Source organism: Archocentrus centrarchus, chromosome 3 (genome assembly GCF_007364275.1).
Source record: "Archocentrus centrarchus isolate MPI-CPG fArcCen1 chromosome 3, fArcCen1, whole genome shotgun sequence".
NCBI classification, from domain to species: Eukaryota; Metazoa; Chordata; class Actinopteri; order Cichliformes; family Cichlidae; genus Archocentrus; species Archocentrus centrarchus.
In genome coordinates this window covers 20,945,628-20,972,663 of record NC_044348.1, presented here as the reverse complement: position 1 = coordinate 20,972,663, position 27,036 = coordinate 20,945,628, and the positions used below count along the sequence as shown (strand labels likewise).

At 38.7% G+C, this 27,036-nt stretch overlaps 2 protein-coding genes across 3 annotated transcripts; both read right to left on the bottom strand.

Moving 5' to 3' along the window:
- Positions 1–1,430: 1,430 nt before the first annotated feature.
- Positions 1,431–13,836, bottom strand: vps26a (VPS26, retromer complex component A). The gene is made up of 9 exons (XM_030725265.1): positions 13,742–13,836; positions 12,615–12,764; positions 11,299–11,374; positions 10,712–10,868; positions 9,458–9,622; positions 9,245–9,351; positions 8,969–9,070; positions 8,707–8,816; positions 1,431–3,389 (listed from the first exon to the last, which is right to left on the bottom strand). Exons 1-9 carry the CDS (start codon positions 13,742–13,744, stop codon positions 3,273–3,275), a joined length of 987 nt encoding a protein of 328 aa, XP_030581125.1. The 5' UTR covers positions 13,745–13,836; the 3' UTR covers positions 1,431–3,272.
- A 1,485-nt stretch (positions 13,837–15,321) lies between these two features.
- Positions 15,322–21,864, bottom strand: srgn (serglycin). Of its 2 annotated transcripts, none has more exons than XM_030722505.1 (4): positions 21,707–21,864; positions 19,902–20,043; positions 16,155–16,390; positions 15,322–16,060 (listed from the first exon to the last, which is right to left on the bottom strand). In XM_030722505.1, exons 1-4 carry the CDS (start codon positions 21,759–21,761, stop codon positions 15,960–15,962), a joined length of 534 nt encoding a protein of 177 aa, XP_030578365.1. In that variant the 5' UTR covers positions 21,762–21,864; the 3' UTR covers positions 15,322–15,959. The 2 variants fall into 2 exon arrangements, with proteins under 2 accessions (XP_030578365.1, XP_030578369.1); XM_030722509.1 differs by having other exon boundaries at positions 16,194–16,390.
- Positions 21,865–27,036: the final 5,172 nt, after the last annotated feature.

The window sequence follows — 27,036 nt, the reverse complement described above, 5'->3', positions numbered from 1 at the left end:
AGTTTTTTATTTGTAAAAAGTGTTTTGGATCATGTAGAATTTTCTTTCCACTTTACAACTGTATACCACTTTGTGTTGGTCTTTCACATGGTTGTAATGTGACAAAATATGGAAAAGTTCAAGGAGTATGAATACTTTTGCGAGCCACTGTGTGTGTGTGTGTGTGTCATATATATATATATATATATATATATAGTGGCTTGCAAAAGGTCTTTTTTTTACCATACATAAGCAGAAATTTTGATTTAATAAACTGAAACTTTGAGATAATAACCCAAAATCTGTATTTTTTTTTTTTAAAAACCCGAGCAAAGAGCAAAGAACAAAAAGCTTTCAGTGGTGTAAAAAGCTTCCATATCCAAAAACAACAAAATACATGGTCCCAACCATTCCCTATCCTGACTTCTACTACAGTTCACGAGACAAAGTGAAGTAATTAGCTACGTTTTAAGGAGTTATCAGCTGGCTTGTAGGCAGAATTCATCACAACTGCAGTCTATAAAATGTCTCCGACTACCCACAAAGAAAACACAAGTGATTTTATTTTTTTGAGCTTTATATTCCTATGGTCCCAATCATCCCATTCATAACTTTTAGTTACTTCTCATTTAAATTACCTAGTGTTTGAATCACTATCAACTCTATTCGTATACACCCTGGTATATTTGTACCCAGGAGAGCAGCTATATACTTTGAGGTGTTCGCGGACACATCTCCAAAAAAAGAGCAAAAAAAGTAGTTCAGTATAAATCAGCTTTATTCATGATTAATTTTTAGCTATATATCTGTGTTTAGTGTATATATATATACACACACACATTATCATACACACACGCACACACACACGCACACACACACACACACACACACACACACACACACACACACACACACACACACACACACAATGGCATGATCAGACATTGTGTGAAGATAAAACATGCAGTAGATAAGACGGGGCAGAGTGTTTTGGCTTTTAAGTGTTTCTCCTCATGAACTTTGATAGTTCTTAAAGTAAACCAAAGAAACCCTACTTGTACAGTATTCAGAAAGACAGCAAATATTCCTGACAGGCAAAAAAACAAAAAACAAAAAAAAAAAACCAGACTGCAAGGCCGAACAAAGAAAAACTGTAGTGCAGCTCTGCATTCAGACTTTTCTCAAGTGAAAAGCAGCACATCAACATGATCTACATATGAAAGATGGAGAAAAATCAAAAGTTATTGTACATGAAATAAAATAATCAAAAAATGTAGTGAAATATAAATGAGTGTATAATTGCTGTTACAGACTCAGGAGATCTCTGAGGTGAAGTTGTCTTTGAGTGATGTTTAGTTTCAGCGTCCATGCCCCTTTAGTACAAAGGTGAGCATGGCAGGGGGAAAGTGCAAATGGATCAAAGCTGAAGGGCAAAAATCACCCAAAACATGGGACTGATAACAGTGTCTTTAAAGCAGGACCTAAACTGCAGGTCTGAGCATCACAGTGGAACATCGTTGGATTTTACAGTATATCCATACTGCAACTCTTCCGGTGCTTACAGCAGCAGACATGAGCCGTTTATCACATTAGTATTTCAAGCACAACAATTCAACAGGTTAAAATAATAAGAACAAAAAGCAGCATGAAGAAGAACAGTGAATCTTCATCATTAACCACTTTGTTTCTGATGAATCATTCAAGATGTCAACACAAAAAGTGGTTTTGTGGTAACAGAACCGTCATTGTTCAGTCATTTTTCTGAGCTTTAAATATTACAAATTTAAAAGGTTCAATTCACCCAAATTACAAAGACCCATATTTCCTTCAAATTTTAATGCATCTGACTGCTGAGTTTCTTCCTCCAACCCAATATTAAAGGAGGCCAGTGGAATTTCATCACAGTGCACAAAACACTGAGCAAAAAAATGCTTTTCTTATTCGGAACATGGGTGAACAAAACCTTAAAATATCAAAGATTAAAGTTTAGTGACAGAAAGCACTGTAACAGTTGAAACTGAACAATGGGTGCCAGTGCAGCCTAAGACACAAACAGAGAAATGACACCTTTAGATATTTGTGGAAGAATTCCTGTTCTAAGTTGCTGAAAACAGACATCCTCAGTGAAATCTGCATATATTACGACTGAAATGTTGTACTGATGATGCTTGTGGTATTAGTCGATCAATCAATGAGAGAATCAAGAGGAAAGAGAATCAGTTTTGATTATCAAATCTCCAATGTGAGGATTTGATGCATTTTGCTCTACTGTATGATAGTATATTGAATATATGTGTGTTTTAAAAGCTATAGATGCTAACTCAGGTCTGGGCATTGTGTGGTGACGTCGATATTTCAGACTTATTGTAGATCAGTAACAAAAATTAACCGTTAGCCAAGGTGCTAGGTGATGGTTCTATGAATAAGTGAACCTGATATGATCATGTCCATGTAGAATGAAAACATTTTCTTGAATGAAATGGAGCTAGAAATGTGTAAAACATCAAATATGGGATCAGGTTATCATTTGGCCAGAAGAAGCAAAGTTACAGTAACAAAAATGCTTTTCTTGGAAAATTCTTCTTTTCCCAGCTCGGTGGATGAATGAGAACTAATATTGTGAATAAATACAGATCCTGTGTGCTGACTCACATTCTTTGTTTGGGCTGATCCCCCACATCATGAATACTTTCACTTACAGGGTCCATCGAGACTCTGGAAAGTGCCACTCTGCAGAAGATGTGGGAGAGGGGATGCTATAGAGGAAGTCCAAGAGAAGTGCTGTTCAGTATGCAAACAAAAGAAGCTCCTGCTGCAGAAGAACAAGATAAAATGGTGCGAAAGTCTGTAGCAGTCTCCTCTTTTCTGTCTTTGCTCCTGTTTCATTCTGCATTCAGCTAACCGACTGTATGGCTTCACTTGTGTGTGCTCGAGTGTGTTTTCAGTCTGAGACGACAGGATGAAAAAGGCTGTCTCATTGTTCGTTACTTGGGTTGGTTTGTTTTGCACGCTTGCCTTGACATGTAGCATTCAGCAGACTTTGATTGTGTGCATCTGTATGTGAGTGTCTTTAAGTCCGGGGGGAAGGGGGGGGGGGGGGTCGGCAGCTCACACCTGAAGCTGTGAAGTGGTGAGGGGGGGGAACGGGGATGCCTGAAGGTATGTTATGTGTATTTATGAATACAGACATTTCTCAGTCCAGGGAGACAGTGGGGCAGCCCTCACACCTCTGGCTGTTCAGCAGTGACGAGCTGTGGTGCGTCTGCGTGTATTTTCAGTTCTTAGTCCGGCCTTCACATCTCTGGCTGCTCTGCAGTTACCGGCTGGGTTCGGGACTCGGGAGACTCATAGCGCTGGTGGAAGTTTCTTTTCCTCAGCTTCTCTGGAGCTTTTCGCCATAAAACAATCTCCTACACACAGAGACAGAGGGATAATTAAAAAAGAAAAAAACTTACAGTAATAACTATCAAAAGAAGCATGATAGAAAAAAATAGATGCAAACGAAATATTATAAACAATCTGATGAAAAAAAAAAAAAAAATGTAGGAATGTATGCTTGGATTTGTCATATGTAATGTCATATGGAATACGGTGAATGCTTCAAAGCATTCACAGTATTGTTCTTCAAAATAGATTTTTTCTTACATACGTTTTTTGGTTATTAATAACTTCAGCACCATTTGTGCTATAGAAACCATTTTGGTATCAAAATGGAGATTTATGCTATTACTTTTCTTGTTTGTAACTTTTATAATTTTTTAAATACTAAGCTTTTTCTGAATTTTTTGCCCCATTTAAATGAATGGAGAAATCTTCAAATCTCTTCAAACCCACCCTATTTGGAAATGTAACTACTTCACCATACTTTCATCTAGAGATACCATTCAAGCTTTAATACTAAGCCAAGACTTTGAACTGTTTAGGTATTACTCGTTTTGTTGATGTCTTTTATAGTTTTTGAATAGTGACAATTTAAGTTTAAGGATGTTTTTCACCATTTTCAGAGTTTATAATGGGTGTGTATTGCATTGGCTACAGTGAGAGCTCCAACTGTCAGAGTGGGAGACTTCAAATCTTCATCTTAAAAATTTCTATTTAAACTGCCGCTGTGTCCACAGTATTCGGTCTACAGTCATTATTTTACCATCAATACGTAGAGCCGCTCTTCTACTTTCAAACAATGTGTGTCTCGACCCTGACAAATGTAAACTTTTTAAACTGTGAGGCTTCAAGCAAAGGGAGTACCCTCCACCTCCTCCATTAAGCTCCATAGTAAATTTCGGGAGGAGACTTTCTCAAAACCTGCAAAGAGCCCTTTTTTAAACTGCAGGGCTTTCAAATTATGCTGGCGCCAGGTGCATTTTCCACCTACTCCACCACTCTGCGCAGTCTACTTTTTAATTTTCCTAAAAGAAAATTTTTGCGCTGTCCACCGTCTTCATTTCCAGCGCCATGTGGACGCACATGGCAATATTTACATTCTTTCAATCTGAGCCATTTGATTGGTTCACGACTGCCATGTGACTATTCATATCATCTGCTGCTGTCATGGCTTCCTCGGTCATAAGGTGCCTGCTACTTTGGTATGCCCCCCTGCTACTCCAAAACAATTTGAAAGCCCTGAACTGCTCCCATGACCACATTTTTTAATGCAGGAAAATACAGTGTTGCCAACTTAGCGACTCTGTCGCTAGATTTAGTGGATTTTCAGACCCCCCCAGCAACTTTTTTTCCAAAAAGTGACTAGTGACAAATTTAGCGACTTTTTCAGGTTACGTTGGTGACTTTTGGAAACCTGAAATCCTCCGCTGTCGCCTTATTTTGTGCACATTCGTACTACATCCGTTCGTTTGCTTTGGCATCGTGCAGACCCCCAAGAGTACCTGGCTGTTGGTTTGTACCATAAGTAATGTTACCTTAATAGCAGAAGTGGGTCTTATTTGTGTTCAGATGCAGCCGGCGGATACTAGACGCCACATTGAGCAGGTGTCTGTGCTAGTTAGAATCACAATCCTGCTGACTGAAGGATGGAATTTTGTTCATTCAGTCTGTTTACATGTTTTGTTATTTTCACAGAGTACTAGATGTACAGGAGTACACACAGGAGGAAGCACTTTGGAGAAGTCTACTTCATTGCAGACTAGCTTTTTAAAGAATAAGTCAGCCTTTTGTTGTTTTTGCTCTTTATCTTTTGTTTACAATTTAATAGCATAGCTGTGAGTCTTTTGTTATGAAGGAAAAAAAGCATTAATTTATTTGAGGACCATTATTATTTAAATAGGTCAATAGTTTATTTTTGAGCAATTTCTCATGTACATCTACAGCTGAATGTTAATAAATTTTTGTTAATGTTAATATTTTGATATCTGTATATAGTGTTTTGATGTGTGTGTATATGTGTAAATGTGTGTATTGACATTGATATATATATTTATGTATATAGTGCTTATGTATATGTGTATAGTTTTTTTTGCTATTTTATTTTATTTTATTTTATTCTATTCTATTTTAGTTTAGTTATTTGTTCTTACTCATCCTTTTCATTTTTCTCTGTACTGAGCTGCTGTAATGCGCAAATTTCCCCGTCGTGGGATCATTAAAGTTTTATCTATCTATCTATCTAAAAGTGCCTGTGTGATATTTGGGACATGTAGTTTTTATTTAGAAGTGCCTTTTTGTTTATACCTTTTGGGAAGGAAAAAATATCGAGATACACACTGCTCAAAAAAATAAAGGGAACACTTAAACAACACAATATAACTCAAAGTAAATCAAACTTCTGTGAAATCAAACTGTCCACTTAGGAAGCAACACTGATTGACAATCAATTTCACATGCTGTATCAGGTGGTTGATGAAGGACCTCCAGCTGTTTCCCAGTAAAGGTTTTAAGGTGGTCACAGGAGCAAACACTACCGCTTTGGACATCTTTGGATCCACCTGAGTGCACCTCCTCAGTAAAGACTCTGCCTCTTTGTGCTACATAGGCTGCCATGACAGACTGCTACTTCCCCTGTCCGGTTTTATATTTCCGGTTACCCAAAGTCAGAGCCAGAGTTAATGACAAAATTTGGTTACTTTGTGCTGTAACAGGCGACTTTATTAATTGTAACATGAGCTCGGGTTCAACTTGTGCTGTTGTCAGTTGTCACTACACCAGTCTGTACATTTTTTCAAATCATTTTATTCTGTAAATTTGTTCTCTTCCCCAAAATTATACTACCCAGTTGTGCATCCTATTACTGTATTTTTTCCTTATGTTTTAAGTTTTCTTTTAATGTAAAGCTTCTCATTTTTTTTTTTTTTTACATTATTTTAGTTATAGTGTGACACTACAGCATACAGCCTACACAAAGCTTTAACAATGCGTGGCTTCCACATGTAAACAAGTAGCAGTTAGCAAGATGTCTCCTTGATCACAGCCTCCGGCCAGGACAGTGTTTGTTTCAGTGATCTGAACCTTCTGATATCCAGATAAGTGATTTACCTTCCACAGAATAGCTGCCGCATCACTACATGATTTCTCTAATCGGGCAATGCAGGAACAGCTGACTGTCTCCACCACTCCACTTTCCCTTAGCATGCCCCATGCTAAGTGCTAAGCTTGGCCAATGCTCTGGCTCGGCTCTACAGCTGCTTTAAGGAAAATAACGTTGCCTTGTTTGTTCAGCATTCCTTTAAGATTTTATTGCTTTTAAGGTAATTATTCGTCCCGACGCTCTTATAATTAAGCGATTCCTCGCCATCAACACCTTTGGAAAAAACAAGCATGCATTTATGAGTAGATAATAATCAGGCACAATTGAAATCCAGTTCACCTTTTTATGCATGACATAATTGAAAAATGGCAGTATTCGAGAAAACATGATCCTTTTGTTGCTGGAGGGCTGCACCAAAAAATAAATAAATAAATAAAAAAGAAATGTACAAGTTGCATTTTTCCCTATCAGCAGATAACTTTTTACTAATATCACAGCTAAGGCGGACTAAATCATTCACTGCTGTATGTGAATGAGATCAGTGCTCTCCTGCTGGTATATACACTCACCAACCATTACGGAACTGTTGGTTATTGCAAATACTGTACCTATTTAGCCAAACATACGGAAGCAACTCATTGCATATATACATGTAGACATGGCCAAGATGACCAGCTGAAGTTCAAACTGAGCATCAGAATGGGGAAGAAAGGTGATTTACGTGCCTTGGAATGTGATATGGTTTTTGGTGCCGGAGTGTCTCGAGTATTTTAGAAAGTGCTGATCTACTGGGATTTTCCCACACAACCATCTCTAGGGTTTACAGAGAATGGTCCAAACGAGATAAAATATCCAGTGAGCAGCAGTTCTCTGGGTGAAAATGCCTCGTTGATGTCACAGGTCAGAGGAGAATGGCCAGACTGCTTGGAGCTGATAAAAAGGCAGTTGTAACTCAAATAACCACTTATTCCAACCAAGATATGTAGAAGAACATCTCTGAAGGCAGAACACATCAAATCTCGAGGCAGATGGACTAAAGCAGCAGGAGACCACACCTGGTGTCACTTCTGTCAGCTAAGAACAGGACACTGAGGCTACAATTCACATGGGCAGCAACAGAAGATTGGAAAAAATATTGCCTGGTCTCCTGAGTCTCAATTTCTGCTGCAACATTCAAATGGTACTGCCAGAATCTGATGCAAACAACATGAAATCATGGATCCATCCTGCCTTGTATCAACGGTTCAGGCTGCTGATGGTGGTGTTGTAATGGTGCGAGAGATATATTCTTAGCACACTTTGGGCCACTTAGTACCAACTAAACACTATTTGAATGCCACAGCCTACCTGAGTATTGCTGCTGACTATGTCCAACCTTTATATTCACAGTGCACCCACCATCTGATGGCTGCTTCCAGTAGGAAAACGCACCATGGCATAAAGCTAAAATAATCCTAAACTAGTTTCTTGAACATGAGAATGTTTCAGCTCTGGGGAATGTTTTCAGCACCTTGAATGAATCTATGAGACGAAGAACTAAGGCAGTTCTGAAGGCCAATCAGATCCAACCTGGTACTAGCAATTTGTACATAAAGAAGACGGTGAAAGTCAAAGTGAAAATGGAAGGAAAATCAAAGTGGGGATTAAAACTTCCTCATGTTGCTCTCTGCCTTGCTTGTCTCTTTTCCTGTGTACACTGCACACGCAGCCCTGCTGTTCTGTCTGTGCCACTGCATATTTAGCAATTAATGTTACAGCAGTGGCTGAATCATGCACAAAATTATTTTGGTACCGAATCCCCTCCTCAATCTCCCGTTGCAGCTACAGAATCTAATAAAAACCCTGCCCCTCTGTCGAGAATATGCAATGCAGCTGCATCTAATTTCAATATCACACATATATAAATGATTGATTAGGGAATATTTCAAGCATAAATCCCATGAGTGCAATACCAACACAATAAAGCAGTCGTCGTACTTTTAAAAAAGCTTGCACGCCTGGTTGCATATTCTTAGGATGCACAGTCACACAATGTCTATGTAAAAACAAGCAATGAAATAAACAGTATCTTAAAGTCAGTATTTTAATTCAGGTAAGACCGTGAGTAAACAACAAACAGCTACTACTGTAATTCCAAATATCTGTGCAAATGTTTGTTACGAAATGTTCCCTATTAATACTCTAGGAGGAAGATACAGACATTAGCTCAGTGATGTTGAATACATTTGCTGGATGTGGTGGTGAGTTACCTGCTGTTTAAAGTATCTCCTGTCCTCCTCGTCCACCAGCACCAGATTAAGGAAGTAGCGCACAGAGAATTTCTTGTTGACATCCCTCATGGTGGGTGTCAAGTCATATCCTGTAAGGAAACATAAGTGTTGCATGAAAAAAAAACAAAAAAAAAACAGGCCTGAGTGAATGTTCTATCATGAGGGAAAAATGATATCCTGATGATACAAGTGTGGATAAGCACTCAAGATAATCGCTGCCAAAGAGGAGGCCAGTTCTTACCAGCCAGGAACAGTCTGATGGGGATTGATTCTCCTTTAACTGGAGCGCCGTCCATGATTTCATACTTAGCAACTGTCTCTGTCTCTGTGGTAGTACTGGGACCTGAAAAGGAGGACAAGGATTTCATAAAGTAAAACAACATGTAAAGTAGAGCAACGCAGACAAAGGTTTTGATAGCTCTTAGTGGGACCCAATTATTCTACAGAAAATAAAGTGGTTTGAAAAACTGAGAGGTTACATATTTTATTTTTATATGTAGCTGCCCTGGATTCTTACCTATGCCTGTTATCTCCTTCTTGATGAGCTGTAACTCCATGTGCTGGATCTTGATTCTGACCAGCAGGAAGTAAATCTTCCCAACAATCACATCCTTGAGATGGTATCTAACAGAAAGACACAAAAATACAAATAAGGGCAGCTCTTATTTGGATTTGTGGTTCTGCACAGACTGAGAATTAATTTGAAAAGTTAAAGTCCTATTGCTCTTACTTGGATTTATTGTATTCAAACTCGATGTGGAGACAGTCTTCTATGCCAACCTCCATTTTGATCGAATTGTTGACATCAGGGTAGGTGGCTAACTGGTGCACGATTAACTCGTACTCCTTCACCAAGTCAGACAGGCGCCGAACTATTGTCACCCTGAGGAAGTATCTGCAAGTCGAACATGCCAACACGGCAAGCTATAAAAGTCTGACTCAAATGATGCAGAAAATTTTTATTTATTTATTTAATCTTTATTTTACCAGGTAAAATGTTTGAGAACCAGTTCTCATTTACAAGCATGACCTGGCCAAGAGGCCCCAATAGAATCAGGTTCACCACACATAAATACACATAAACATAAACCAAAAATGAATAAATAAATTCGAGATTAACATGGAGCAAGCATGTAAATCATGACAACTGGATAAAAAAGCAGGAATGAGGAGAAGAATAGGTGAGTTAGCATAAAGGGGATAGCAGAAAATAATTTCTCTTTTACAAATAAAATGTAAAAAAAAAAAGAAAAAAAAAAGAAACACCTCCAGTGGGGTGGCTGCACAAAATGAGCTAAAGAAAAGTTCTCCTGACAACTGTTGGATTTCCTGACACAGAACATGGACACTAGATGCTGTAAGTCCTCACTATGTGTGCACAGAGTATTCAGAGTGACAGCCAGTAGTTGGCCAGCTGAGGCATTACTCAGCATGGTTTTTTTTTTTTTTTCAATTTATGTATTTAGTTAAAATTATCATCAAGACCACAACAGTTTTACATCGCCATTCCCCACATATGACAGATAGTTGTGTCACAAAACCCACACACGCACATCCGGACTCAGACCATTAAACATTTTGACGTGAATGTGCATGTGAGGAGTGGCTACGCTGATCTATTACAAGATTAGAGTACACAAAGGGTGTGTCTGTCTGATTTTTAATTAAATCTCACATGCACTGTACTCTCCACATGCACTCCACTCTGCAGTAGAGAACAAGACAGGTAAACTGAAAATAGCACAACCTGAGTTGATGACACTTCCTTATTTTGCTGTAAGTGGGGGGGAACCCCCCCCCCCCCCAAAAAAATGTTAGTCTGTCCCACAGAGATGTCATGACCCCTGCCCCCAGTCAGGAGTACTAAGTAATGGCAATCTGACAGAGTAGGACAATCATGCAGAACTACACAACCATAGTGCAAACATTACATAAAAACACTACAAGTGAATTAGAACTTAACCTGCTGCTTGAGTTGTGTTACCTTAGCCTGACGTTGGCTCCAGTATAGGACTCGTAGGGTTTCTCCACCTGCATGAACTCAAAGTCATAACTTCTGTTCTGGGTGAGCTCTCCTGGTAAAGCCAACTCTTTGACAAGGTCCACAAACTCATGGGTGTTGCTCTTATCAGAGAAAAGCTCTAAAATGTAGCAGAGAGGATTCAGAGTGGATGAAGGTCTGGTAGGTGTAAATTCAAGACACTTTAAAAACCCTACAGAAATCTGTATTTATTAGTTTTATCTCAGGATTTCATTCTCTTTCAACACACTGCACTCTTTATCCTTGTCCTAAGGCAAATTCAGTTGGAGGAGGGTTAGCTCCACTACGGCAGACCGCACATGACGGCCACATGCCCTGTTAAACCTTTCAGTCATGTGGGAAAGCCAACAAAATACTGATGACATTTTAAATATTTCATGTTAGCTGAATGAAGTATCTTTGAGGTTTTACAACATTAAACAGAATATATTTGGCAGTTTGATCCAGCTAACCTCACAACAACAGGGAAAAGGCAGGAGAACAAAGCGGCAGCAGAAAGGGATAAATGCACCACTTTCCAACACACTCACCTATCTGTCCAACAAACTCAATGCGGATCCCCTGGTGCTCCAGTCGCTTTCCTCCCTGCTTCACATTGAGATTCACCTGAAGAGGAAACATTTGTTTACAACAAGTTTCTTATAAACCAAACAGCAGTTTGTCGCTATCCCAGTCCAATAATCCCAATCTTTAAAACAGCTGCAACCAGCTCCGAGTTTGGATTCAGGAGATAAGACACCACTACTTTTAAGATTAGAATTAAAACTTTCTTTTTTGATGAAGCTTATTGTTAGGGCTGGATCTGATGACCCTGAATACTCCCTCAGTTATGCTGTTATAGGCTCAGGCTGCTGGGAAACTTCCCAAGATGCACTGACCATTTCCTCTCCACTCACCTCTTTTCATTCCTGTTGTGTTTATATGCCATTAGAGCATGCTGTTAACTATTGTCTAAATTCTTGTATTTTGTCCTTGTCTCTATTCTCTCACTCCCCAGCTGGTCCCAGCAGATGGCTGCTCCTCCCTGAAGTCTCTTCTTGTTAAAAGGGAATTCTTCCTCCCCGCTGTTACCAAGTGTTTGCTCATAGGGGACTGTATGACTGTTTGCAATTTCTCTCTAATTTTATAGTGTCTTGACCTTACATTATAAGGAGCCTTGAGACAACTGTTGTTGTGAATTGGTGTTATCTGAATAAAAGTGGTTTGAACTGAAAGTTAAGATTCTGATATGCTGCTACCAGGGAAATGTTCCTTTAAAGATCAAGAAATGGTTTTTGTTTTATGATTAATGTGCACATGTAGCACATATTCCTACTGAGCTGATTTTCAACAAACCTTTAGAGAATTATAGTATTTTCTTCTCCCCACAAGTCAGTCTCTCTGGCTTTCTCTGTCTGACAATTTGTTGGGCAATCAGTGAAATTTAAGCCATAACAGTTTTTTGAAGCCAAATATCAATGTTGAATATCTCTCTACGCAAACCTGCTGCTACCGCACTAACTGACCTTTTACTTGAATTTGTTGATTCTGAGTTGTGTTGGGTAACAGAAGATGTCAGCAGTCAACAAAGTAAATATCTGACTGAGCTGACGCACAGTAACAGCAGACATATGTATTAGTCAGATCCTCCTGAAGCCGAAGCAAGCATTTCACACATAAAAAAAAAATAAAAAATCGTAATTTCCCACTGGACTTAAAGCAATGTACCCGAAATAGAGCAAGAAGTCCATTATGCACTGACTGAGTGAAAGTAACTGCTAAGTAAAAGTGAGAACAAATGGAACAGTGTTTCATGTGCACAGGACCCACATGATGGTGTTTTATAAATGATGGAAACACAGTTTACCTTTCCAGACACGGACTCTCCATCGTAGAACAGGTAGTGTTTCTCCACTTTCCCATCTTCTGTTTTCAGCTCAGCCGTCCTTCTGTTCTCTGCATCATTCAGCAGTACGTCTATCTCACAAACCGGTCCAAACAAACCTCCCAGGAAACTCTGAAAACGCAAAAACATTCAGCGCAATCAACATGTGACCATTGCGATCAACATATGCCACTTTTAAAATAACTGAAAATAAGAAGAGAGCAGAGCTGTGTTGTAGCTTCCATCAACATTAATCATTAATAAAGGTAAATGAGTTTGTTTATACACACAAAAGGATATGGCAGTAACAATGACAATCACAGCCAGAGATGCTAGATTAGCGTCCTCCACTGTTCAAGCATGTCAAAACACACTAACCCACTTCCAAACCACTTTCAGGACAGCATCTGTTATTACCGTAACAACCCATTCGCCAGTCAGCAGCTGCACAGTCGCATTACTTTCCTCTGAGCTGGCACAAAGTCACAACCACATGCTTCAACATGCAAGAGCAGCAAATCTAGAGCTCAGTCATCAAGATGTCAGGAGAGACTGGCTCAAGGCAAGTTTTATAAGTGAGAGAATGCATCTAGAATACAGCAAACTCTGTGCAGAGCCCCCCACAAAAGACCTCTATCAACTATACAATCACCGAGTCAGAGCTAATCCTTGAAAATCAATAAGCGTAAAAGTATTTGCGTAATTTCTCCGGCTGTTGCAGTATTTCAACATGCATGTGACGGCACAACTTCACTAATAATCAGCAACGTCTGTTAACAGTGGCATTTATTTCAGTCACCCATCAGCTTCAGCTACCGCAAACACGGACCAAATTCAGATACTTGACTTGTCAATCAGCACGTATACTTGCTGCCATCATTAACCAAAGCTGCTGGGCCACTAGCTAACCAAAACATCATCACTGAGAAAGACGGCCTTGTGCCGCTGCTAATTCGACCAGCCCAGCTAGCTCTCCTGTCAGGTTTCAATATTAAATATATGCTACAACAGAGAAACAGGAACTTGTGTTAATGCTGTGTTTTCAACAGCAAAGGCCGCCTTTCATTTTAGTGTAAACTGACCAGCCTGATGCTTGTTTTTAAACTTACCATCTCGGCCGTCTAGACAGTTGAAGCTAACAGCTATCCTCCCTCGGTGTAGCCAGTCTGTCTGAACTAGGGCTTACTGTCATGTGACCTGGGTCATGTGTTTGTGGGCGGCCACACACAGTGAGCACTGGGGCATCTGCGGGGGCTGTATTCCCCGAAGATACCAGCAGCATTACAATTACATCCTAACAATAAGAAAACTACTCAGCAGCTGTCTAAGTAAAGCTGCTGGTTGGCTTCATGGGTTTGCAGTCGGTGGTGCAGACTTTAAAGGTGCATTTTGTAGTTACCCTCTGCACGTTTTAACTGCCTTCACCACAAGGGGGCAGCATCCCTCTGCTAATTATTGACACTTCTTTTTAACTACCTCCATCCAGTTCCTCAAGTAACTTTGCCTTTTGCCCAGCCACCACTGTAAATATCATAAAGATCATAAAACTTAATTGTTTCAATTGTTAACTGAGGATTATACTAACTTGCACATACTGATGCAATAATCACTACAGAAACATAAAAAGATTTCAGCAATGATTTTGGTAATTAGCAATATGCTAATTTAAGGCAGCTATGGCCTAACCTTATATTAGGTGGTGGTTTAATAAATTTGTTAAGCACTGTATGTTGTGGAATATTCTGTAGATAGCTTTAGTTGATTTATTAGGCATACGTTGTAAATGCAAAACAAAACTTAAGATTATGCAATCTAAGTGACTAAGCGGACATGGTGTGGATATGGCCTAAGCACTGAGATAACAGGCAGCAAGTTCACAGGAAGGCAGAGTTTAAATGCCTTCCTATATGGACAAAAGTACTGGGCTACCTACATATTATACTCTGTAGAGGACACGGACAGCTGGAGACCTGATGACCGAGTAGTCATTCCTGTTATATTTCTTTGAAGCTTGAAATCTGCCACCTGGAGCACATGTCAATTCTCCACAGACAAGTCCACAAAGTCACAAAAAGCAGGCAGGTATGCAACTGTCTGCACAGACCCTCGCGCTCACTGTTTGATGATGAAATTTATGTCACTCAGAACCAAGTGGACCTAAGTGGATTTGTAGATGTGGAAAGTATAATCCCTGGCTAGGTATGGCTAGGTAATTGACTTCAGCAATGGGACTAAAAACACTGGAATTCAAGGATTAAGAGATGCGTGGCCCTATACATTTGTCCATATAGTGTATCTGTGCAGAACAGAGGCCAGGTTCTTTGTATTTCCGCCCATCTCACTCAGCTCCAAATAAAAAAACAACATTGCAACAGTGGACTAATATTAGCAGAAGATTTATCAGTCAAGCATCTGAAGATAACCTCTAATGGAAGCTCGTTTCCACTACTGAAAAAAAGGCATGTTTTTGTTATCTGTAGTTCAAAATTTCAGGTTATTATCTCAAAACCAGAATGCAAAAAAAAAATTCCATGGCGGAAATGTTTTTAAGCAAGTAAAAAATAAATAAATAAATAAAAGGCTTGAGCAATAGAGGGTAGCTCAACTTAAATTACTAAAGTGACTGAAGATATATGACAGCAATTATGGGAACAGGTATCACAGTAGTCGGAATAAAATACAACAGAAACACTGCTCAGTATAAATCCTTTATTGATAGAAGATTTTCAGATGCAAATTATACAATGCAGAGCTTGTAGGTTTATAGTACATATTTTGAATACTTTGCAGCTCACTTAGGTTTGGACTTCCTGAACCCATTTCTGAGGGGTTTGCATCTCAAAGATTATCTTTTTCAAACATAAACATGTTATAATATACTTGCGGTTAAGCAAATGTTGCAGAATTTGAGAATAAAGGGATCAAATAATTTAAATAAGTGTTTGTGTGTTTCTAAGGAACGCATTCCTTAAAGATTCAAAAATGGATGAAACTGCCCAGAGTAAGGGGCAAAGGCATTATTTTATTGCACTGGTATTAAAATGATTTGAAAGAATATTTGTATTTAAGTTTAAAAAGCATTTTAAAGCTTTTTTTTCCATAGGAAAGCACAATACTGGCATATTCATTTTCACACTGTTTACAGTTGTTTTGGCAATGAAGAAAATAATAATAATAGCACAGAGAATACAAAAAATATATATATATATTTGGCCTTTGCCAATCTCTCAGTTTTTCCAGTAGGTGGAGTTTTACAATCAGACTAGAAAGGGAATTAAATTAGATGCCAGCCTTTTTTATGTGCTTTGGAGTGGGTGGGGGTCCAATCTACAGCTGCAGAAGGTGGTCTTCTTTGAGCTCATTCTGTGCCGGTTTGGCCTCATCTCTGACAGAACTTTTGGAGAACAGCCTCCACGGGCCACTCATATCTTCAGAGAAGAAAGATAAACAAAGAGAGATCAAATTACATGGAACAGAAGAAAAAGAAAACACAAACCTCATACATCTTTTCCTAAAAAATACCTGTACTTTCTGTCCAGAACATGCCAGAACCAGTCTCACCAACATTGCTCTTATCCGCGATGTAGGTGTCTTCACCTGCAGAGCCTTCATAACCACCAGATCCTTCCTCAGCCACGTCCATTACAGGTAACTCATTCTGTGGTGATTCGTCCTCCTCTGTCTCTTCTTCCTCTTCCTGCTCTTCCTCATCGTTCTCCTCCATCATTGGACTCTCATCCTCCACAGGCTCTGCCTCTCTGAAAACACAATAAATGTCAAATTTTGAAAAAATGTTGACTTTGGCTTTTGAGTTGCAGGAATTAGCCGATAAATGCATCTTCTTCTTTTGGCTGCTCCCTTTAGGGCTCACCGCAGCACCGCATCACCTGCCTCCATCTCACTCTATCCCTTGCATGCTCCTCTGTCACACCAACCCTCTCCACATCCTCCTTCACTACATCCATGACTCTTCTCTGCAGGTTTCCTCTTTTCCTCCTGCCTGGCAGCTCCATATTCAACATCCTGTGTCCAACATATCCACTATCCCTCCTCTGCACATGTCCAAACCATCACAGCCTTACTACTTGCTTTGTCTCCAAACTGCTCAACCTGAGCTGTCCCTCAGAGGTACTCATTTCTAATCCTGTCACTCCCCATGAAAATCTTAACACCTTCAGCTTTGCCACATCCAGCTCGGCCTTCTGTATTTTTAGGCAGTGCCACTGTCTCCAAAACATACTTCATAGCCTGTCTCACTATCTTCCCTTTCACTCTTGCTGCTATCCTTCTGTCACAAATCACCCCTGACACTTGTCTCCACCTGCTCCACCCTGCCCGAGCTGATGAATACATCTGCCGATTAAAAAAAAAAAGATAAATTATAAGTCCTTTGTCATAAATGCCAAAACTTGCTTGTTCCAACACCTCTGATGTGAGAATTTCATGTTTGTGTCCATAATATTTGACTCTGCGAGGCATCTGAATAAAACCACTTGAGATGTATTAAAACATTAGGATTTTATTTTTTCTGCATGTTTTTGCACATGTAACGAAGGTTTTGGATTTTACTCTTTTTCTTTATAATGAAAAGACAAAGATAATACAAGCTGCAGAGAAAGTGGGATGCTGTCTGATAGCAGAGGGTGTGAAGACTGTATCACATCTTTGTGACAGCAAAGTGTCTGATGAATTTACAACTTTGGGCTGCTGTTGTTAACTCGCTAACTATAGGTCCAACACTTCACCCATGTTATTTCCTGCTGTCTTCTGCCTTTAGCCACACCACATAAGCTACATTTCACTCTGACTGCACCATTAAGATGCCATGTACAGTCTGAGCTTGCTTGTTTATTTGCTCTGTGCACATGTTTATCATATGTATTCATTCATGAAATGTATTGACCTCATATTTTAACCACACTAGCAAGAATAAGTGAAACCCCTCTGTGCTCAGGGCCATTTTTTTAAGATGAAACACTAAAATGATGCTCCCAGTGTAAAGATACAGATGGCTTCAAAGTAGTTAAAGGTAAATGTGTCCTTTTTTTCTGGAGGAAGTCTATAATTCACACACAGCGAAAACCTTCAGAATCTAACTTCAACTGCTTTATCAGTCGGCTTCCTTGTTCAGGGTTGTTGAAATCAGTTACATTTAGATTAATTAATTACTTAACGTATAATGTTTATATATAATCTTGTGCTTCTCAAATAGGATTATCCAAGGACTTTGGCACATACAAAAATACAGAACAATAGGCGAGAAGCAACAGCCCACTTCCTCTGTACACTTCCTTGTGACTTCCCGTTCAAGGCGTGCTGAAAAAAGGATGGCTGCTGCGGAAGCAGTGGTGATTATAAGCACGCTTTGACAAAAAGACTTAAACAAGGCAGATAGTGTTCATATTTTGAGGTTATTCACATTTGCGCACTTTGTCAGCAGCCAATCCTTTTTAATCTGTTATCTTCTTTGTTTGTGCGTCTGTGATGAGTTTATAGCATGCTGTCTCTACAGGCTCTGGACCTGTGTCATTGTGGGATATGCCAAATACATCCAAGGTTTTTGTAAAGTTATCTGGAAGCTTGTGTTGTTACTCATATGGAGGGAAGATTTTGAGAACAGCGTAGAAGCACTCTTCGTCTTCCTCTTAAGTGAACTTTTGAAAGTTTTCCTTTCCTTTACAGTATAATGTTGTTAGCTGAAAGGATTGATGTTAAGAGGAACTCTAAAAGAGGAAGTTGAGTGTGAAGACCAAGATTGTGATACTCTTACTTTTTTTTTTTTTAGAAGTCACACATATTAAAAGATAAATTATTTCACAGATACATTATGTGATAATCAGAAACATACAAATATGCTACTTTCTAATTCCTGAAGTTTAATAAAGTTGAATTAAGTAGGTCTAAATAAGAAACTATTTACAAACTATTCAACTACTTTTAATGTTAAAACATAAGTATACATGTATTCTTAGTATAAGAAGTATGTGCACTCATTACACGATAATAATGGTCAATTTTAACAAAGCAGTGGCGAAGCTTGAAGTACCTGCCAGCTCATTTATGCAGAAAGTGCAACTAAGTAACAAATTAACTGTTGTGAATATCAGCAAAAACTAGATGGCTGATTTGCCCACCAAGTATATCACATTCAGACAAATCAAAAATTAAAATACTTGATACTCTTCTTTCATTTTCCATTTTTAAGTTTGCCAGCATTGATGCCATCATCAGAGGCGTTCACACAAGTCACTGAGGGCCTCAGTGAGTTTCATTTTTAATAGACAGACTGTTTATAAACTGAACACCAGAAACTTGCTTGATATATGAAAGATAAAAGTCATGAAATGAGTAAATTTTCACCCAAACCTACCACACTGTCTCTGCATCTGTCTTAATGCCCTGTTGCAATGAAGGCTGACTTCCTCTGTTGTGCAGTCTGCAGTAAGCAGCGCTCAAGTCTGCCTCATGTTTGGAAGCTCTTCACCACAATCAAGCACACACTCCAGTTTTATGATCAAATATATACGCGTTAATGTGTTGATATCTTGGGGAGTGCTTTTTTTTTTTTTTTTATATTAGACATTTTCTCTTTACACCATTATATACAATATATTTTAAAGTGGCCTTAATGTTTTGAGCGTGTGGCAGCTCTGATTTCTCTGTGGAATACACATTTTCAAGACATGTACACTCTGGATAAAGTTTTCTGCGCAGAGAAGGGTCCAAAATTCCTCACATAAATTCCAGACTATGTAAAGGTGAAGCAAAACAGACCAAACATTAGCTGATTTAAGTTCTAAATATTCGAAATATTTCTATGTCTGTGTCTTGTGACAATAAGAAAAAGATCATGAACTATTTAGGGCTTTCTTACGCCAGCTGTAACCTCCCTGCCCTCTCTCTGTCTTTCTTTATCCCTCCACGTTGTCTTCTATTTTGGCTTTTCTTGGCCACCTACCTCACACTTATATACTCTCAAACACACAACACAAGAAAACACACAGGCAAGCACACAGAGAGAACCTGCACTGCTATAGTTTTTTTTTGACCAAGGTGCAGCATCAGCATTTTTCACATTTAAAGTCAGCTTTTGTCTAAAACCAGCACTCTATCTTGAAGATGTTTGTTTTTTTTTTTTTCAGACTCAATTGAACATTTATGTGAACTCGCTGCCGCCTCCTTCCTCTGAGCAGCTCACAAATCAAATAAATCTTCACATCCCAGATGTGAACAGTCTCACACAGACATGCACACGACACATGAACTTACAGATCCTGTGCGGCAGAAGCAGGCAGTTTGGATGGCAGATCTGGACTCCACTCCATCTCTGGGCTTTGTTGAGTTACGCAGTTGGCCTGGTCACCATCGGGGCTACATTTCACAAACTTATACACAGCAGTCCGTGGTGCTCCTGGAGACAGACAAGTGTCAATCTTTTTACATTTTCCACCACTAATAGTACATTTTACTTTTAATCATACAGTTCTTGGGCAACATTGCTTGCACCACTGGATCGATTTAGTGACAGTGTGTGCCATCTCCATATTTGGAGGGTTTCAAAAGATTATTCTGCAACAGTGTAAAGTAACAGTTGTCTTGATGGCCTTCCCAGGTGTTTATTTTCTTAAGGAATGAGTTAAAATAGGAAGTGCTAGCATTGCAACTTTTTCTTCACACATTGCAGCAAGTTGAGTGTGGAGGTTACATTACACTAAAACCATGAACAGTTGTTTTCTACCAACTAATATAACGTGTTTCTCAGCTACAGCAGGCAAGGGATGGTGATCAGTTTGGGTGAATGCTTCATCAAACAAAATTCACAAGCCCTCACTAACACGTCTATTTGGTACTTCCTACTCTTGTTGGAATTTTGTAAAAATTTGCTTAGAAAAGTACCTCTTCGATGTAGAAACATATCATCGAGGTACAGGAATTGTTTTAAGAAGCTGTACTGGTAATTCCTTATCACACTGATACTACTGACAAAGATCATCTCTCACTGTATTATTCAGGCAATCAATATGTGGATGTTAGACAGCTGGATGTTTTGCATGACAGGCTTCCTGTCATAAGGCAGTCAGTAAATATGCATGTGAAAAGTCAGCAGGTCCAATATGCACTACCATGTGCCTATAGTGCTTTTGGGTATGGCATTATTGAACACCCACAATTAAATTAAAGTCTAATATTACTGTCCTCATCCAGCCAAAAATTAAATACATGAAAAAACTATTTTCCATTTTGATTTAGGTGTAAGTGACAAATCAAATTATTAAATGATCAACAAATGAAGTACGACAGACTAATGTTATGTCTAAAATTTGTTATAACACTGCTTAAGTCTTTCCATGAGACCATAAAAATATGGGAAAGTCTTACTGGTATTATAAATAGAGAATAATCACAAGTACACAGGAATATATGTTAAGGTGACCGATTAATTAGGGCCAAGGAAGTTAAAATGTTTTTATTTAGTATCGAATATATTTTACGTAAAAGGATTTGCCCATTCGGTTTTACAAGTCTCTATTAAAAAAAAAAAAAAAACACTCAAAGTTCAACAAGTGTCGTCGAAACTTAAGTCGGAAAACGAAACGCATTTGTTCCTTCCGATACCTGAAGTCGAACATCACCATTACATCATGGTCTGTTATTGTAAAGTACACATTATCTAACTTATGTATATTTTTATATACATACATTAGATTTGACATGGGTTTTGTAGTCTATTAATCAACGTGAAAGGATGCTGATCTACTTTGAGAGCCCTTGCTTCATCAAATGAGTCATAGTGACTTACGGTAATCAGAGCATGCTGACACAAAGAGTTGTATACCAGTGAAGTGGAGCAGTTCCTATTTTTTTGCTTGTCAATCAGATACCTTGAGGGCTCTGGAAATCCCAGCAACTTTTCTCCCTCTGTGCGTCAGGATGTTTCCCCGAAACGCGCGTAAGCTGTCAGGATGGTAAATATGTCCACTTGTTGTTTCTACAACAACCTGATCAAATAAACTATACTGCGCCACAATTCCGCCGCAACAAGAGCCACAAAATAGATTTAACTGTCGACTTACCGTTTGCGTTGTATATGGCGAGGCAGGAGATAACGAGGAGCAGAATCAGTCTCATCTTCAACTTTGTCTCTTTTTAATAAAACAGGAAAATGTGCTGTTGAAGGCAGTCCCTTTCTGAGATGGAGCTTCTTTGCGTAGTGAAGTATAACTGTAAACCGCCTCACACAGCCCAACTCCCCCTGAAAAAGCTCAGCCCTCCGAGTGCGTCATGGTTTCCTGAGTCTTCATATGTAGAAAGTGGCTGAAACATCTTCCTGAGTGGAAACTTTTGCATTAGCATCAGATATCAGGGTTGAGTTGCACAACTGCAAACTTGGACTGAGGAAATACCAGAAGATAGCAACAAAGATTCAGATCTGGGGTTTTTTTTTTTTTTTTTTTTTTTATAATAACGGCCCAAAGGAAGCGACAATTTGCCTTAATTGACTGTCGAGTCAGTTCATGTAGAGATAAACGCGATAGCATCTAAGAGCTTCTTCTTTCGCACTATCACCGTTCAGTTCAGCTGAATTTGTTCTTTTTACCATTCTTCAGTCTGTGTGTGTGTGTGTGTGTGTGTGTGTGTGTGTGTGTGTGTGTGTGTGTGCGTGTGTGTGTGTGTGTGCGCGTGTGTGCGTGTGCGTGTGTGTTGTGTGTGTGTGTGTGTGTGTGATGGCGCGTCACCCCATTACTTTCTCATTTTTTATTTCACCCAGCTTACTTTGCTTCACCTAATTTCGCAGAAGCAGAGAAATGGAAACAGAGACAGAGGCATCATTCAGCAGCTTTAAACCATTAACATAACCTTTGCCGTGTTAAATTATTTACACTCCAAAATGCCACAGCAACAGCATCATCTCCTGAGATACCAACAGTACGCCCATTATCACTGACCTGCCTGCTCTTCATACGCTTGGCTGGGCTCCTGCAGTGTGGGTCAGTTTAGTCTGTGATAAGCATTCTTTTGATTCTGTGCCTTTTTGCCTTTTCTGTGCCTCCACATGTCCCGCACATTCTTATGTTTGTCAGTAATGCAGTTAAATACATTGACTGTTCTTGTTTCAGAGTTACAGGTTTGAGGCAATATTTTTCTGGAATCCAAAAGTCCCAAAGCAGTCCAATAACATAGATGTCACTGTGCCGCATATGCGGTGGATTAAATCCACTGATGATGACTCTAAATTGTCTCCAGAACTGTAGGCAAAACATAAAAAAAAAAAATAAAAAAAAATGCTGTTGTAAATCATGTTGCAAGCTTGTGATGCAAAACATGTAATTTTAGGGAAGTATTCACAGAGATGTGACAGAGATTTTTATTTATTTCTTTTTTTAGGATTCCACAAGCTGACATCAGTGAATACATTTTGGATCAGGATGAGCAGCTTTCTGTCAGTTTTTAGTATTTCTAATGCAGGGATTTGGGGAAAGAGCCATCTATTAAAAACACAGGCAGTCACTCAATTAAGCACTCAGTCCCTATGCATCTGTCAAAATATGATCTTTATCTTTTCTGTTAATAAAGGAAGTTGAGGGGAGTTTAGCTGCGGCTTCAAAGTGTAAACTAAATGAGAAATAAACTAGGGATTGTTAACTTTTAGGTTATTTTATCATCTTAAACTAGTAAAGAGTGGCATCAGTACAAGAAAAAAATCCTCCCTGTTTCAGTACAGTTAAAATATCAATTTTATTTTTTATTTTACTATTTATTATATAAATTTTATTATAAAGGAAATATTCAAACATACTATATATATATATATATATATATATATATATTTAAAAAAAAATAATATATATACACACACACACACACACACATATATATATATATATACACACACACCACACACACACACACACACACACACACACATATATATATATATATATATATATATATATATATATATATATATATATATATATATATATATATATATATATGGACCATAACATTAAGCTTAATTTAATCCCATGTTATACTGCATATGCTTGTTTTGAACACTGAGTATATTAAATGTAAAACCAAAGTCAGAGACTTTTTGGGTTTTGCCTGCACAGAGCTTGAATTCTGGGTAACTGCTGAACAGCTTATGGGGTTTTATGGCAATTTCAAAATTTTCTTGATGGAAAGAACTCTGATAACGTGAATGTGGTATTGTCAGCGTTACATCATCAGCATATCACTCCACCTTACTGTGGTGATCTAATGCTATACACTTTTTAAAAGCAAAAACAGCCCTCAACTGAATTTGAGAAGGGAAAATCTAATTGATTCTGGATCTATGCCATTAACAAAGAAATCTTCTATGAGAGTGCTGACTTAAAGATTCTATTTCCTCATGTGGGTTGTATGAAACACCACACTGAGCTGAATCTGTGACGTCTGGGTGGACATTTTCGGGAACAGTCTAACCTGGTGACACAGTGCGTATCTGTGTGGGTGCATCTGTTCATGCTACTGTCAGCGCTCTCAAATATTTGTTGAGTTCTTCCACAAAGGCAGAGGTGATGAAGACTGCACTCGTCTCTTTGACTGTGTTGTGTCAAAAAACAAAGAATCAATCATTCTAATTCAACAGGTGTTATTTTCTATCTTGTCTTTTACTGTTTAATGTATACAAACAACTTTACAACAGTTTCTTTTTCTGCCCGCTTCAGCTGACACATCAGTACTATGCCGTCGGAAGTGGTAACATTTGCTCATTTTCTTCAGGAAATGACACACTCGCCTGCCCAGCCTTTCCTCTGTGCACAAGCACACATACACACAATCAGACATGAACTTATTTATGAGGCTCATATGACCATCGCCCTTCTCCACAATACTAGATATTCAAGTTATCTGAAACAAGGTAACGCCTATACAATCACTAATATTTGTTGCAGTGCATGTGTTCCCTTGCAGCAGTCAGTATGAACTATATATATAAACAGTCAATGGTTTCCATCCCCACCCCATCACATTGTGTGGGATTCAAGTCTATTGTCTAGGAAGCAAGACTTTATGGCAACACTGACTGTCTTATTTTTACACTTTCAGACACAAAAAACACAGTAAATGCAAACATAGCAATTAACATATGTACAACCCCACCACGATCCTTTTACCAGTCAAAGTTGCTGGTTAAGTAGTTACTGATAACCAGATGAACCAATGAAATCACTTTCTTTACAGAAACGGTTCTGCATGTGGATTTTTGAACTGTCTCTGAGCCACAGATAGCCAGCCACAAGAAACCACAGTAACATACGGCCTTCCACTCCTCCTGCTTCATCTGATCCTAGAACTGCACATCGGGGCTGTGAATTTGTTTCAAGCTAATTGAAACATCACAGTTTGATAAAATAAAGTCCTAGTCAATTTTGCAAGTTCATATACACATTAAAACACACAAATTTGCTTTTGTTTGTAGTAATGGGAATTGCAACCCCCCTTCCCCCCAAAAAAGAAAGAAACAAAGAAACTTTAATAAATAAACCAGACGTGAGCTCAAGACCTTCCTTGTAAGCTTCAGTAGCAAAATAAATGTGGACCACAAATAGAGCCACTCAAAAACGTCAGAGTTGATCACACGTTTTAAAGAGTACAAGTGTAAGTCATCTATTAGGATGATACATTTAAATTAAAAAAAGTAAACTCTTCATTTTTGTGTATCACATTTTTTTTTTCATAGCATGAATTTGTAACAGAACCCACAGGCTTGAGTTTTTAAAACAAGCATTTTTTCTATTTTATAAAAAAAACAACAACTTTTCTTTAGGTATCTTAATTTACATTCTAATGCCTTGCATTCCTTCAAATATAGACCATGTGAACAAGAAAGTTACCACAGGACTGCATAGAGTCTAAATACACCCCATGATTCATTAGCTTGCAGAGCCACCTTTAGCAACAATAATTTGAGGCAATTAATTACTGTATTACTTTATCAGTCTCTCACATCGATGAGGAAGCATTTTAGCCTACAATGTTACTTCAGTTCATTGAGGTTTGTGGGCATTTGTTTATGCACAGCTCTGTTAAGGTCCCACCATTGCATTTCAATCGGGTTGAGGTCTGGACTGGATCATTGCAGCACCTCGATTCTTTTCTTTTTCAGCCTTTCAGCTTTAGATTTGCAGTTGTGCTTGAGATTATTGTCCTGTTTCAATTTCATCCAAGCTTTAGTTGTTGGATAGGTGACCCTACATTTCACTGTAGAACACTTTGGTATACAGTGGAGTTCATGGTTGACTCAATGACTGCAAGGTGCCCAGGTCCGGTGGCTGCAAAACAAACCCAAATCGTCACCTCTCCAGCCACCACTGTGGTTTACAGTTGGTATGAGGTGTTTGTGCTGATATACATCAAAGTTGGTACTGTGCATTATGGCCAGACATCTTGACTTTGGGCTTGTTTGTCCAAAGAATATTATGCCAGACATCTTGTGGGTTGCTCAGATGCATTTTTGCAAACCAAACTGTGCTGCCAGGTTTTCAAGAGGCTTTCTCCTGGCAAAACCTTCCAAACAAGCCATACTTGTTCAGTCTTTTTTCTAATTGTACTGTCATGAAATTTAACACTTAAAATGCTAAATGCATGCTAACATGCTTTGTATTTCTTGGATGGGTGTTCTGTTAACTGTAATTAATAAAGGTATTCGTAACTTTGTAAATGAGGCCTGTAGAGTCTGAGATGTAGCTCTTGGATTTTTGGCAGTTTCCTCTGAGCGCTGCACAGTCTGACCTTGGGGCAATTTGGCTAGACCGTCCACAACTGGAAGATCATGGCACACCGGAATGCTCCAGAGGAACAAACTGCCAAAACATCTGCTTTTATAGAGGTGATCACACTTGCTGATGATCAGTTAATCAAGGTCATTTGGTTAGCAGCACCTGGGTGCTGCTTACCCTCTTAATTTCTGTTGAAGCAGTAAGGGTGTGCTTAATTTTTCACAGGAATGCACAGAATCCTGTGAAAGCTTTCTGTAACCAAGTGTTACCAAATGTAACCAAGATCCTGGAATTTATATGAATCTGTTTATTTTTCCATGAGTGCTCATTTTCCAGTAACCTTCTCTTCAAAAAAGATTTTACTCACAGTTATTACAGCAAATATCATTATGCACTAATTTAGACAAATGGAAAGAAACACAATAAATGCATGAGTCCTTACAAAGTTGTGTATTGCAACACTTTATCTCAGTTGAACATAGATCACTATACTGCTCAAAAAATAAATTAAAGTAACACCTTGAAAACACATCAGATTCAATGGAGGAAAAATAATCATGCTGGATTTCTATAATATGGACTGGGTAATGCATTAGGAACAAAAGGATGCCACATTGTTTGATGGGACTGAAAAT

What these genes read in the sequence shown, in the direction of transcription:
- vps26a (XM_030725265.1), bottom strand. An exon ending in TGAGTTTGTTGGACAGATAG is followed by an intron (nt 10,869 to 11,298) that starts GTGAGTGTGTTG and finishes GCTACATTTTAG; the next exon opens with AGCTTTTCTCTGATAAGAGC. An exon ending in CATCAGACTGTTCCTGGCTG is followed by an intron (nt 8,817 to 8,968) that starts GTAAGAACTGGC and finishes GTTTCCTTACAG; the next exon opens with GATATGACTTGACACCCACC.
- srgn (XM_030722505.1), bottom strand. Translation starts at nt 21,761, where the DNA reads ATGAGACTGATTCTGCTCCTCGTTATCTCCTGCCTCGCCATATACAAC. An exon ending in CGCCATATACAACGCAAACG is followed by an intron (nt 20,044 to 21,706) that starts GTAAGTCGACAG and finishes GTCTGTCTCCAG; the next exon opens with GAGCACCACGGACTGCTGTG. An exon ending in GCTTCTGCCGCACAGGATCT is followed by an intron (nt 16,391 to 19,901) that starts GTAAGTTCATGT and finishes TTGTGTTTTCAG; the next exon opens with AGAGGCAGAGCCTGTGGAGG.